Source organism: Cyrtonyx montezumae, unplaced genomic scaffold (assembly GCF_038088225.1).
Source record: "Cyrtonyx montezumae isolate F1298 unplaced genomic scaffold, pur_monq_1.0 scaffold_8, whole genome shotgun sequence".
In the NCBI taxonomy this organism is placed as follows: domain Eukaryota; kingdom Metazoa; phylum Chordata; class Aves; order Galliformes; family Odontophoridae; genus Cyrtonyx; species Cyrtonyx montezumae.
In genome coordinates this window covers 107,259,232-107,274,350 of record NW_027072089.1, presented here as the reverse complement: position 1 = coordinate 107,274,350, position 15,119 = coordinate 107,259,232, and the positions used below count along the sequence as shown (strand labels likewise).

General features: G+C 37.7%; 1 protein-coding gene across 2 annotated transcripts in view; it reads left to right on the top strand.

The window, feature by feature from the left end:
• The window catches only part of LOC136059353 (ubiquitin-conjugating enzyme E2 E2), a 203,092-nt gene extending 188,795 nt beyond the window's left edge, over positions 1 to 14,297 (top strand). For both annotated transcript variants that reach the window (XM_065753490.1, XM_065753489.1), the window contains exon 6: positions 12,909 to 14,297. In XM_065753490.1, coding sequence (XP_065609562.1) covers positions 12,909 to 13,006 — 98 coding nt within the window. In that variant the 3' untranslated portion in view covers positions 13,007 to 14,297. The remainder of the gene's footprint in view (positions 1 to 12,908) is intronic.
• Positions 14,298 to 15,119: the final 822 nt, after the last annotated feature.

Below are 15,119 nucleotides of genomic sequence, written 5' to 3'. Positions count from 1 at the left end.
CATACAAAGTTCCTTGCTTCATGTGGATGAACCCATTGAGTTGCTGTTCATTTCACAGTGTCACAGCTGTGCATGGAACATAGCTTTTCTTTCACACTGCTGTCACCACTGCTGAAATGCACCACTCACCACCTCACTGTGCTCACGCCCGCTCTTTGGTCTCCATAAACATTCAGCAAGCAGCAGTGAATGTCATTGGGTGCCATTTTATTTCTGTATGGAGGAATTCGGTCTCACATTTCATACACTATTCATCTGCACTTCCATGTCAGATCTTGGTTTCTTCTAATTATGTGTGCAGGGAGAGGTTGCTTGGATTGGGATTACTGTTTATTTTGGCCCGAATCTTTGCACTTTTCAGTTACACACTGACACCACCACATGGGTAGAAGAGCGTTGTTCAGGAGCATAGGGGCATTTCATGTGTTGGGATTTACACTGTTCGAAACTCACAAGGCGTCAATAATAAGATTAATGCAACTATAGAATTAAGATTTCTTAGAAATACTTACACACACACTGTTATGATTTCAGAAGTCTATGATCTATTTAGTTTTTTTTTTCTCTGCAAAGTTTCTGGAGTTATCTGCATAAGAATATTAGCAGATTTATGTATTTTAGAAAGTAAATGGCAAAACTTATTTTTTTTTTAAGTACAATCTGGATTTTGTGGTATCAGAAATATGATATAGTTATTAATGATAGCTCCAGGTACCTGTCACACGTGTCCTTTTTTTATCTGATGTATCTGTAACTACAAGGAATGATGGTTCAGTCATTCTTCAGCAGAAAAACAATAATGCTCCATTCAGTCAGATATGTTGCCTGCAACTGCTCATTGCTCAGCAGTTCAGTGAAAAGTGAAAAATTCCCTCAAAGCACTTTATTCACACAGTAATACTTGAGAGGAAATTCCCTCCTAACCACAACTAATGATCAGACTGTGTGCTGAAGCATGAGCAGTAATAGCTTCTGCAGTGGTAACTTAGACAGTGCCATGACCAGTGTGCTTTCTAATTCTTTCTTAATTTTACTAAATTATCTTCTAGTATTCCTAAACCATATTCTTGCATGTGTTTAACTGTTTAGTGCATGAACCATCTAGGTTTTTTTTTAACTTTCTCTAAATCTGTTCATTTTTTTCTTTGTGTTCTTTTCTTACAATGGAAAAGATCAGCATGACCACTTCTTTTTAAAATTCTCTTTTATAAAATGACCTGTCATGTTTGGTGTTTTGTTTTTTTTTTTTCAAGAATAGATTACACTTTGATTTTAATCGTTCCTTAAAAGGTCTGACAATGCTGCTCATGATTTCTTGTCCTTTTCAATAAATTTTCTGCTGCTATTGTTGGTGTTTGTTTTTGGTTTATTTTTTCACTTAAGGCAACGTGAGAAAAATTGAACTTCAGACATAATAGTGCCCAAACTTCGATGGCATTTGATTAAATCAGAGATGGACTAAAACTCCAAAAACAAGTAAAGCAGTTTGTACATCTGTATCAAGAAATAAATGTAAAGGGACCTTAGTTATCTTAAAATTTAAAGCACTTGTGAAAATACACAAGTGATAAATGGTAGAAATACAAAAGGTTACAATTCATTTTCCCTCCAATAAACATTTGTAGCTTAAGATAATGCAATTGGAGATTTCCTAAAGCCATTGCCTTAGAGAGAAGGCAGGTGATTTAACTCATATGCATACTAAATCTCTGTGTGAACCAAGACCAAAAGAAGTCACCAGTGTTAAATGCTTTATGACTTCTAATGTTAAAATAAAGCAGTTAATTGCTTCATATATATAAAACACAAAATCCTCATTATTTTCTTTGTTTCACACCGGTTTGTCTAGCCAATACAGACATGTCCTTAATTACACCACAGTCTTTTGAATGAAGTAGATACAACACTCCTGAGCTCAGACAGTTCTGTTTCTGTTGAGAATTGTTCTTGTTTCTTTAATGGCACTCATACAGCTGTGTATACTTAAGGGAAAAATAATTAACACTAAAAAGTAAATGACTTCAGACATCACATTTTATCTGTATTTCTACATTTTATGATCTAATCTCACAATAATTTTATCTAATATCCACTATTCCAGTTAGTCACACAGCTAAAATCTCATCTGGAATAAACTGCCATCACTCCTGCTGAATTTTCTACCCCAGACTTTTTAATTAGACATTGTTCAACTTTACGAAGTGTTGAAGATTTTTTAGTTTTAGTTGATTGATTTGGTTTGGTTTTTATCCTCTATACCTTTTCTTACATGAAAGCAAAACCAGAAGGAAATGTATTACTGTATATTTCTAACTGCCTTCGAGGCACCTTCAGGACACTGATTCACAAAACTATTTTTAAAGCTGCTTCATTCCGTACTTAAAATACAGTTATTCTTGCTTCACCATAGAAATCACACCATTCCAACTCTTTAAGTTTCTGAAAAGAAACCTGCTACATTTGGCTCTCCAGCAGATCTACAACAACAATGTAGAATCAGTTCTGAAAAGAAAAATAATTTAATCCTGGTTATAAATATGTCAGCTATTAAATCATTTAGCCTCTCACTTTCTTGAGTATGATTTCAGAAATTGGTATTCATGAGTTGTTCAGATTCTGCCTGCAGAGATGATTTCCACTATTGCAAGATATGTCTTTTATTTTGCATGGTTAATTTTCTACATTATTCAGCAGGGGAGGAGGAAACAGTTGTTTGGTTTGTATCATTTTGCAGATCCATCGAAGGCAACAAATAGGACAAATTATGTGCAGTGTATGTTCCAGAATACCTTTTTTTCCATAGCAAATTAAGTTCAAGCATATTAACTGGAGTAGGATATAGTTACTTAAGTATCAAAGTGTATGGTTTAACAGTCCTGAATTTAAGGGTGGCTTGTACCATAAGATTTCACATTTGTATTAGAGATACAGAAATAGACTTCTGATCCGAACATTGTTTGTTGGATGTTCCATCTGAACAAGTCTTAGAAAAACAGCCCTTCTGTGGATTGAAACATTTTGCAACTTTAAGGTAAATTAGATTTTGGAAGATTCTCGAGGTCTGGAATCTTCATCCCACAGTCTTTATAATGCAGATTAGATGAAGTGGCAAAGAAGTAGAAATAACTGTAAGACACAATATTATACTAGCAGAAGGAATGGCCTCATTATCTTCTATGGATATTTTTAGCTCTAACTTGTACTATTTTTTTTTTCCTGAAGAACTGTGTTAGCATTTCATAGGCCAATGCCTGAAATTCCATGTCAAATTGAGTATCACTGAGCCAGGCTCAACAATGGAGTCAGTGTGATCCCTCACACAGAGAATATAGGATATCCAAAGAAAGTTATTTAATCAATTACTAAATGTAGAATTATCACTTTAAGTATCAAAAATTCCATCTTCATTCAGGGTTGCCATGTAACTCCATTGCAACTAACCCAGGAGCTAAAAACTTGCCTACATGATGGATGCTAATTATTTTGTTTAACCTGTTTTTCCTTCTAATCCTATTAGAACTTGTTTGTAATTAAGCTAATTATATTCATGTTCAGAAGTTAATTTAGAAATGGATAGTCCATTTGGTTACTAAAATAGGGTTATTTTCTCACTCACCTGCTAATTCCTCGGTCATTGCCAGAGCTAGCACCCTGCTCTCGTTCTGCAGCACTGTGTCATGTCACTGATCAGCATATGGAAACTCTGCTCTGTGCAAGCAAAATACACCAAAGTTCCCATTTCTGTTCTAAGAGATATTCAACTGCCAAAGGATTTCTGGCCCACAACTATGACAAGGAAGTCCTATTAGCCTTGATAAGCATAAAATTCTTCACCAAGCCCCCTTTTTCTAAATAAAAGCCTCTTCTATTCCTTTGACATTTTGTGTGGGATTCCTAATAACAGTTTTAGATTTAAATAAGTCAAATTAATACCATGATCTAAAAGGATGAGAAGAATAAAATCAGATTAAACCAAAACAAGCCGCATTCATCATGTATGTAGGCTTTTATAGTTACTCTACAGATTAACTGCAATAAAGGAACAAAGGGATAGATTCAAGAGTAGGACTCAGATGCATCTGACCTAAAATGACCCTGGTGTGTGTCTAAGTTGACAATTTTGGTGCTGCTCATGTTCAAACCCTTCTGAATACGAAGATGTTTTTGGGATGCATTTTCCTCTCGGCACCAAAATGCCACAGGAAGACCAAACAGTGCAGTGCCTGTGCAATAACACTCCCTCCCCTCCCTGTCATCTGGGAATCCACACAGTTGGTGGATCCTGTTGGACCAAGTGATTCTCTTGCAGAGTAATTTACATTTGGTACCTGTGATTATAGGATGTCTAACACTATACGAAGCATGGTCGTGGGAAATGCATTGGCGTGCAATTGATTTGGGATTAAAATGTTTATTTGGGGTGTTTAATGGCCATAGGTCACCCATTTGCTAAGAGCTGGTCATTGGTGGGAAGTTTTCTTTAAGACATAAATTCTAAACATACCAGAATTTATACAGAATAACTATTCCTCCCTCAGTAAATCCTATAACAAAAAAAACATCCTCAAGTTTTGTTCTAAAAACAGTTATCAACCTATGGATGCATACCAGTTACATTATGAATCTTAGCATTTTGTTTGCTTGACAGCATTTTGAGATCAGTGTGCTATAATTTCCTTACAGTGTTCTTCCATGAATACATATTATGTTTTTTTCTGAAATTTTTATTAAGCCACGTACCATGTAGTGCCTTCCACATCAAGTTCTAGTTCTTAGTTATTGAAACTTTTTTATTAATAACAATAACTGTTTCTCTATTGAATTCATTGTTACAAACAGATACTTTGCTAATGTAGCCAAGCTTTTAATTTTGAGATGCATTCGAGCATCAAAGCAAAGTGTGTTATTTCAGAACTTTAATTGTTCCAGCATGCTGGCATTTCTAATAGGTGCATGTTCTTCCCTAATTAAAGACAGCTCTTCAAGATCAGTACACTGTGCCTCGTTGATCCATGGTTGCCTCAGCTAACTCCCAATCAGCCATTGAAGTTTACAGAAACCCTGCTAAAAACAGCAGGCGGAAAAAAAACCCTTTACTCTTTAGACAAGAATGATTTCCCTTGGCAAGAACCAGAGATGAATCACTGCCAATGCTTCCCTTTAAGAGTCATCTTAGTAAAATTGGGCCAGATAATACTCCTTATTTCTGAAACATCTTCTTCTGAAGCAGCTTCATATTTCACACAGATCTGTGGTAGGTAGCCTGGCAGCAATCAAATGCAAGTCTAGAGAGGGACGAATTTCTCCTTCCATGTATCCAAAATGTTTCAGTAAGTGAATTTTTGCTGAACTGAATTTGCAGAGCTCTTTTATTTTTGAAGATAGGTAACGTTTTCCTCCAGACGTCAGTTTGGACATTGGAATTGAGTTATATATGCCTTAATACTTGTGTAACAACTTCTCCAGACACTGTATGAACTAACAGAAGTCAGATGTATTTCTGACAGTTCCACAGAACTTAAAATTTATATTCAAGTAATGGCTTAGAGTTTCTTTATGATATATCTATACAGTCACATTTACCACATCATCCAATAGCTTGCAATTTTTAGCATATTTATTCTCTGAATATCGAGTGTGACAAGCATTATCTCAGTTTCATACATGAGAAATTAAGGCACCACTCTAAGAACACTTAACTTTCTTAGAGTCATTGTAACACCTTGCAAATTGTGGAGACTGTGGAGCACTTCATGTTCTTGTAAGTAGCGTTACATGTCTGCATCCTTGCTTCCCTGCTCTGGCAGAAAGTCATGGCTTGAACCAGTGACTGAGCACCTGGTGCAAGCTCAGTCACCAGAGGAGCTCAGGTGCAAGCAATGCACCTGAGTGATGAGAAGGGGGGTGGAGCCAGGATCCACCCCTTCCCAGATTCATTTAAGGATTCACAGTGGAGGCAAAGGCATCTTGCTGGAGATTCCTTCCTGTCTGAGGTCTTTTAGGAGTGAGCAGGTTTTTCCTTTGTTTCTGCATCTATGATTGCTGCATTTGGGTTGTTTGCTGCAGTCAAAGGCTTTGCCACCCTGCTATTATCACTTTTTTTTTCCTGTTACATTATAGCATTATACCTGCCTAAGTACATACCATGGCTGTTCAATGGAACAAGAGCTCAAGTTCTTCCATGTTTTATGTTTTCCCTTTCTCTTCCTATACTTTGATTTCTCTCAGGAGTGGACTTTAGCTATATAGCTGGGGAGATAGCCAAGGTATGGGTGACGGAGTGACCATAACTGTGGGATGTATTGGTGAACTTAATAGGAAACTCAGTACAGAAGTTTAAGCCTCCTTTAGCCCTGCATTAGCACAGTGATTGCTAGACTGGCTTGGCTACATAGGGACAAAAATTTTTGGTAAATATAGACTTTAAAGTTATACAGTCTCCAAGCTACTATATATAGCACAGTTTTCTATTAGTTCTCTAAATGTGCATGTAATTAGTGTAAATGTTGGTATCTGGTGAGGCTGTGTCTCAAGTTGTTACACATCTGCCCTGTATTCCCTTATTTCCTGTGCTGTACCTGGAAAGACAGTTCTGGGCTTTAACTGAAAAAGAGAAATGGCAGAATGGAGTCAGTCTGTGTTTCTTCTGACTCCAACACAGTAGATCACCTTATATCCAAGACTATGTCAAAAGTATCCTACTGCATCTCTTGTTATTTTCCTTTGGCGGGAAGAACCCTTGAAGGTCATATGGTTGTCCCCTTCACTGAAGCTGCATCAATAGTAGCCAGCCTAATGAGGTACATGAGCTGTAAAGCAATTCTAGAACTATATTTTGATGGTTTAGCACACTAATGTAGCCTACATGTATTAGAGTTTTTCTGTTGAGAGTTAAGATGTGACCAGCCTAATCTGCACAACTAGTTCCTGAAACGAGCAGCAGAATTCATTATACACTGTCTCAGATGATTTCTGCTGCAAGTCATAACTGCTTGTCATGGTGTCACCATTGACACTGCTAAAATGGATGTCAATTTCACACACTTCTTTCTTAGTAAATGTAAGATTTTTCTTGAATTTGTTCCTTTCTCCTCTGAGGATTATTTTTTTCTTTACTGAAGCAATTCATTTAATTTTTCTCCTTTTTCATAGTGTTTACTTATCACTTTGTAGTTCTTCTGTACAGTTTCCAAAGAGCCTTGTAGAGGGATAAATTCATTATCTATGGATAGTTGGGATAGTGATTTCATGAAAGTCAGGAATAAACTGTAGGGTGTGTAAAGCAACCCAGAGCCTGGCTACTGCTCTTTGTTCTGCCTTGAATCATTCTGTTGTTCCAGTCTATAAGCGTGTGTTGATCAGACTTCCAACTGCGAGGCCAGTTTTATTGCCACACAAACAGGGATTAGTGCCATGCTGTACTCGTTTTCACTTGTCCCCTGGTTTTTGAGCGTTCCTTTTGAAGGTGAAAGGTTAGTGGAGTAATTCAGTGTGCTACTTCACCTGCCTCTGCCTCCAAAGAATCGCTTAGTCTGTGCATTATTATTAATGATAGGAAGAAAGAGAGCAGCACTGCTGCTGTATGATCACTGAAGGATCCTATGATGCATTTCACATATCTCGTTTTCCGCATCAAGACACACAGCATCCTTGACATGTTCTTCTAGGAGTTGATTAAGTTTAAATAGGTGACATGTGGCAAACTGTGGAAACCTCCTAAGGCAAAGTGACACAATGAATGAAATTAATTGCATACAATTCATCTTTTCTTAATCCATTCCTCTTGGAGTTTTAAATTGTTCTATGACATATTTGGTATAGTACATCTCACTTGTTTTGTCTTTAGTTTTCACTGGCTAGTCTTCCTAAACTGGATGCCACTAGAAACAACATGAGAATATAATTAAAGGTAAAATATATTTTTAAAGTTTATTTTTGGTGTGTATCAAACCATCTATATTTGCTGTTTAGAAAACTTGTGTTTCAGACAATTATGTTTCACTCGGTTCAAAGAAAGGGAAGCAGATTTCACGTTTGGTGACTGATGTTTCAGTGCAAGTACTTTCATAGACATCTTGATGGGATGCTTCTCATAGCTATGAGAAAGGAGTACTTTATAGCTCAGTAGACAGAGTAAGACCTTTCAAGTTACACCTAACCTTTGGAAATTCCTCCAGTTTAATTCTGCTTCATCAGCTTGAGGCCATTTCTTCAGAATTCCCCCTGATACAGTGCTGAATCTGTACCTGGACCAAAAAATATACATGTTGTAAATATTTGGCTGAAGAAGCTGTGAGATTTTTACAGGGCTGTGGTTTTTAGTTTCTAAGGTGCCCCAGAAATCTTTCTGAGAACTCATTTATGATGGTGTAATAACTGGCTCTGTCAGCTGTTCTCTATTAAAACAGTAAAATACTGCAATTGAAATATTATTCTATTTTATAAGTGCTTGTAAATATATATAATGCATACAAACACCCATAATGTACATTTTAAGTCTAAATGTGTGTCTCTTTAACCATGTTGGCAGTAACTATTGGAATTTCTTTGCATATTGTGCAGCTGATGGAGAAAAGACATTGAAATCAAGCTGTTAAATACACTATCTCCATTTTTTATTTCACAAGAGTATGTTCACTGTATTTTTAAAAGAGCATTGAAAAGCCCAGGAGATGAATTCTGCTCTGAAATTGCTATTTGCTGACACAGAAATAACTGTAAAAATACAATCAGGGAAAAATACAGTATAGCGATATATTTTCATTTATTTTGGAGAAAAGCAGTTTTAAAGAAGAATTATAGTCTGTCTCCTGAATGATAAAGCAGTATAACTAGCGTTAAACACAGCTGAAATTTTGTAATGACCAAACCTCAGCTCATCCAAATCCCCAATAGCATTAACTCCCTAGAATTGGGCTGTAAATTTGATTAGCTTTACAACAGATATGAGACACAAATGTTCTTCCTTATACAGTCATATTAAGTGGCTACAAAAGAAGACGACAAGTCATTGCGGAGAAGCGTAGCCAACAATTTCAGCAAGGCAGGAACTCCAGCTCTCCACACTGAGCACAGCGTGCAGTTGTTCTTTGTTATTCCAGATTTCCAAATCTCTGGCATCCTGAGGGCTGGAATGTTTCTGCTTGGCCGTGGGGCAGGGTGTCACCATGGCCACAGCAGCTCTCATGCTAAGCATGATGCATCTGGTGACCTGAGAGGTCCCAGAGTACGAGCATCCTGCCATGCTAGCTGTTGCCCATGGTTTGCCTGAGTTCATTTCTCTAAGGTCTCGAGTTTCTGAGAGTGGCATTGCCCAAAATTGTATTTGCTGGTGTTCTCTTTAACAAAGTTTTATTCCAGTTTTGCCTTAATTTCTGTGTATTTGAAAGGTAGTTTAATTTTGCTGTTTTCATTACTAGTTTATTGTGGCTTTATTTTCATTTATTTCATTAGGTCATTCTGATAATGTATTTTTGGTATAACGTTATATTCTGAACCCCTGGTTTTTATTGACATTTGGAAGAAGCCCCATTTGGAGTGGATTTCTAAAATGACCACTGATGAATCACACTATTTCCAGAAAAAAAGAAAAAAACTACAGCAGATTAGTAATTATGGAAACTAATTTCTAACATTAAGAATAAAACAGATACATACAAATGGGAAAATAAGAAACAGTTTTATAGTAACAAGAAGCATGGGAAAAGTATTTCTATGAATCTTGAGTATTCCTTTTCGTCTGTCAATTATTTATACAGCAGTTGTTTTATAAATATGTATTTGGCTGTACTGGTGGAGATCTCACAGTATTCCTTATGCTCTGCAGCCCAGCTAAGAACTGGCCTGTGCTCAACCTTTTCCTACTTTGTTGAGGAGACAGTTTGGGGCTTTTTTTCCTATAAGTATCTTGAACACTTGAACACTATGGCCACATTAATTATTTTAATTCAGTTTCTTCAATTTGCCTGATAATCTCAATTTTATGGCCTGTCCCCATGAGCTCTGTAAAGGTGCAACTTGTGACTGGTTGACTGTTATAAGAAGTGTCTGTTTCCTTGGGCCTGCCACCCAGCTGCCATCTCCAGCAAATACAATGTGGCTTGGACCTGAAGGTGATGAAGGTGCGTGGCTTCATGCAGGAGTGAGAGGGAACCATTTGCATGCCTGGAGGTCACATGCCATCCATATGTCCACCAATGCAAATGTGATGTGCTCTACTGACTTGGCCAGTGTGACACTAACAAAGTGACTGATCTAAAGTGAAAAGTTTCCTCCTTGCTAGCTGTCCCAACTTCACAAACAAAGCAGTTATGCCAGTTTTCTGGCTTCACAGTAACAGCTAAAATAAACTAGCTCTTCTAACCCCTGTTGAAGAGCCCTTATTAAAGTCTGCATAAATAACTGCATGTAATGACAACACAACTCAGCACTATTTGACAGAGATGTGACATAGGAGTCTCTCTTGCAAGAACTATCCCGATCTTCCAGCTTGGTATCTCAAACTAGCGATTACTAGGTTACTATTTTGGAAAGAGACTCGTCTTTCTTCAGCTAGTTCACTCCCTTCCTTTCCCCACTCACACACATGTCTTCAGCAATATGGAAGATGTCATCAGCAACACATGGGTCTGGGAATTCTTTCCACAGGAAAAAGCCCTACTTTACTGGGCTTCAGCTGATGTCTCCACTTTCATATCATAGCTGCAGCTATTTAAGTATACTCTAAATGGAAGAAAGAAATAGGAAGATGTTTTTTTTTCTCAGAGGGCTGTGAGGCATTAGCTGTGCAGAGAAGCTGTGGATGTCCCATCTCTGGAGGCATTCAAAGCCAGGCTGGATGGAATCCTGGGCAGCCTGAGCTGGTGGGTGGCAGCCCTGCCCGTGGTAGGAGGCTGGAACTGATCTTTGAGATCCCTTCCAACCCCAGCCATTCTATGATTGACCTATTCATGACCTCATTAATGACCCAGATGACAATGTCATGCTACTCTTCCAAGCAGTCACTACCAGCTGCCTCGGAGGTCAAAGCCCACTTTTCCCAGCAGCATCAAAACCAACACATTAATCAGATTTTGATCAAGGATTCACTTTGATCTCCACCCTTACTTTTTCCTTCTCCATAGTTCTGTGGAAGTGTTTCTTGAAGTGATACTGTCAGATTCAGCCCTGAACCACCATAACCAGTTACTTAAATTCCTCCCTAAATTTTTGCCAAGAGATATTTGGCCCTTCCCCATTACCCAGGTTTCTGATTTAGCCTACACTTTGTCTGAAAACCCATTCTAATCATGAGCAACTGTGCACTCCTTTAACACCAGGAGCTTGTCAGCCTCCTGTTTGTACAGAGCAAAATCCTTCCGGTAATCCCCTGTGTGATTCTTCTCCGTGGCTGCAGAGCCAAAGGCAATATACTTTCTATTCTGCAAATTTTTAAATGAGTCTTAGCTCAGCTGTACCTCTTTGACACTCATGCATGTAAAAATAGCAAAGTCTGGGCCTCGGTAACCTCCTCTGGATATATTAAGATATTGAAGTTGTGCATATGCATTGAGTGCTTGCAGGACTGAGACTATGGGGTCCTAGCATGCCATGGCTGCAGTGGTAACCTGCCTTACTAATTCAGAAGGTGCAAACTTAGTATTCAAATCACAGGCTCTTCCTGAAAGTGCACATTCAAAGCAAAGTATTTTTCATTAGGTATTATCTGCTAATGTTCACTGATGTTGGCAGCAAGTCATTCAATCGATTTGGCTAAAGCAATGTACTTATCCTATCATAAATGCTTATCATCAACAAACAAATAAAATCCTGGGATTTACTTTGCTCTGCAGACAGCATGACATCTCTCCCTGGGAATCTTGGTGGTTAATAATGCTGTGCAAACACAGCACTCGGGTTATGACTGTACTGGGGAAGCTGACATTGATGTTGTTCAGTGGCACCATCTTCAGTTAACTGCAGAGCTGATTATTGACTGGCTCTAATAAGAAGTCATGTGCATCAAGTCAAGAAAAAAATGAATGTAAGCACCACAGAACTCATATAGTGTGGGGATACAATCACAAGAAATTTACTGTTGCGGGAGGGTTACCAAGAATATGGGTCCTCCAAACAGGAAAATCTAGATGCTGAGAGGAGAAAAATGTTGATTGCTCTGGGAAAGTCTTTTCTTGGTTTGTTTTTCTTAGGGGGCTAGTTGGTTTTATTTAAGTTACTAGAAAGTAATTTGTAGATCCAGATAATGTATGCAGATTTTTTCTGGTTATTTCTTTTATTTGTAAATACAAAAGTAGCTACAGAAGACAGAATCATGAAGCATTCTGGACGTAAGAATGCTCAACGAGATCTCACAAATTCAGTGCCAGTTCCCAAAATGTGGCATTAACTTTTACTGCTCTGAAAATGGTATTTGTTGCATTCATTTCTGAGCTTTCTTTATGCTTTAATACACTTTAAAATAAAATTAAAACAAAAAACAAAAAAGAAACTGTTAATAGAATTGAAGCCCATCCTCTTTTAGGTGATAATATAGGTATCTGTGGAAGTTTAATACCATAAATGGCTTTTAATGTTTTTATTCTTGTCATCTGAAATTCGTCTTGCTATTTTTCACTCTTAGCTCAAACTGAAATGATTGGAACATTTGTTCATGAGGCATAAATTGAGAAAATGATTCAAGTCATATGTTTACCAGAAACTTGTAACTAATTGCCCTGCTAGCTCCTCCCCATGCTCTTGCTCTTTTCCCTCTGTACGCATGCATGCATGCTTTCAAAATGAGAATAATATACGAAGACATCTTGTTCTTACAGTTAAAGCTACGAAAGCAGAATAAATCTGTGTCTGAAGACAGTCTTTTCATCCTTCCAAGGCTGACAAGCATTTCACGGTTTGTGTTTCCTTTTCAGCTGACCCCCTGGTTGGAAGCATTGCCACTCAGTATATGACTAACAGAGCAGAGCATGACAGAATGGCCAGACAGTGGACCAAGCGATACGCCACATAGGAACCTCCTCTAGGATTTGCTGGACCTGTGCAAGCACATTCACTAAGTGCTTCAATAGCCCTTCCCTTCATTCTTATTTTTTATTAAATTTTGAACCATTTATTTTTTGTTTTATTTTTAATTTTTATTTGTTTGGGGGTTTTTTGTTCTGTTAACTCGAAAGCTGTTTCCCTCAAATGTAGACAGGGAATTTTGGTTATCAGTGCAAAGAATGTTGGATCTGTAATAGTATAGAGCTTTATCACGAAGCTTTGTATTAATGTGTGTTTTGTTTTTGTTTTTTTCTTTCATGTGTTTTTTGGGAAAACAAACAAATTCAGAATTATATCTCGTTTCTACTTAAATGTAGTGTTTAGGGTTATTTTTTTGTACTGAAGTCTTTAATGGTGGGTGCATGCTACTGGGAACAAGTTTTGTATAAAAGCTTAAAATCAAGAATCACTGTGCATTACTAAGACTGTGTTTATCACTAGCCTTCTGTTTCCCACACAAAAGGCTATTGCATTGAACAAATTAATATGTATTTTGATTTACTTAAAAGAAAAGTGCTTGTAAATTTCTTAGGGACCTGCCACTTTTGACTGTGGATCAGTTGATGTACACTTGTATTATTAAAGCACTCAATAAAACACTGTGGCTGATAAATGCACTTTTTGCAAGACGGTGCTTCTGCCTTCGTGCAGTGTAGACTGCATAGTCCTCACATAATATGACTGCAGGTTAAGCAGCTATTTTTAGACCTGAACTATTCCATTTGTTCTTAATATCTTTCTTAACTTCGAATTCTTCATTGCGTGTATCTTTCATATATAAACACCTTCTAAATTTTAGGGCCGTTCTTTCACATGCCAGTGCTCAGCACAGCTATTCTGAAGCCTCTTGCTGTATCTTTTGTACTATAGCTTCACTGTATCCATCTTGTTACTTTTTTAATGGTTGGCTATAAAAATAGCTTTGCAATGAAGGCAGAATATTGAGGATGATTTTATACAGCCGGCTTCGTTTTGCCTTTCTCCGAGCTCTTTAATTGTAAAAGCAACTGTTATTTGAAAAATAAATGAAGGTTTTTGATGGGAAAATTGAGCCCATTGCACCAGTCATTCCCAGCACGTTCAAGGCAAGGGTATTTCTATTCAGATTTGACCTTCAGGCTAATTTTAGATATGCAGCCATAGAAGGAAAACTTCTCCTTGGCTAAGGAAATGCGTGGGTGTTGTGATTTAGAAAATATATACTGTGATGCTGATATCTAAATGTTCTTTGTGTTGCAATGGCATCCTGGAAAATCCCTGTCTCATGTAATTAAATGTTACAGACGCCATATACAATCCTTGGCTGCCCTCTCTTTCTCTCTTTTCCTCTCATGTTTAAAGAAGATTTTATCTTAAGGAAGATGCGTTATGATAGGAACAACATAAAGATACAGGGAGACCCAATCCCATTGCATGCTAACTCAAATGCAACTTTCCTGGATATGAAAGAAGTCACAGTGACCCTGTAGTTCCCCTGTGGCAACCACTCTGAGTCACAGCATGTCCAGGCTGTTCTGGTTTTCCCTCAGCCATTTGCTCATAGCTGAACAGCCATACCACTTGCCATACCACTTGAATCTACAGGTGAGTTGTCTTCTGTGTGAAGAGAAGCTGAACGGTGATTTTGGCATAGGTAGTATATAATAACTACTGCCCCAAGAACTAAGAGGATCTTGACAAAATAATCAGTTTGGTCGAAACAAATAGAATGTCTGAAGGTGTCTGCAGAAACCAACTGCCTACAGGCCCAGCCATGCGAGATTTTGAGGCCAAGAGATCTCAGATACAAATTTGAAAGAGTAGAAGTTAAAGAAAAAAAATATCAAAAGGCAGACTTCTCTAATCTAGAACACCTTCTCGGAACTACTGCTGTATGTGCTTCCCTTGAAAGATGCTTCCACCACTGAACTTGCCACGAAGTACATTCCTGCTGTAAAAAATACAACAAAGGAAGAAAATGACTAGAAGGATAACTGCATCTTGCCCAGCAAGAGTAACAGCACTACTTCTGCTGTTACCCTATCTGCTCAAGTGATTCATGCCATGAAAGACCCGTATCCCCTGAGACAGCAATTAATGGT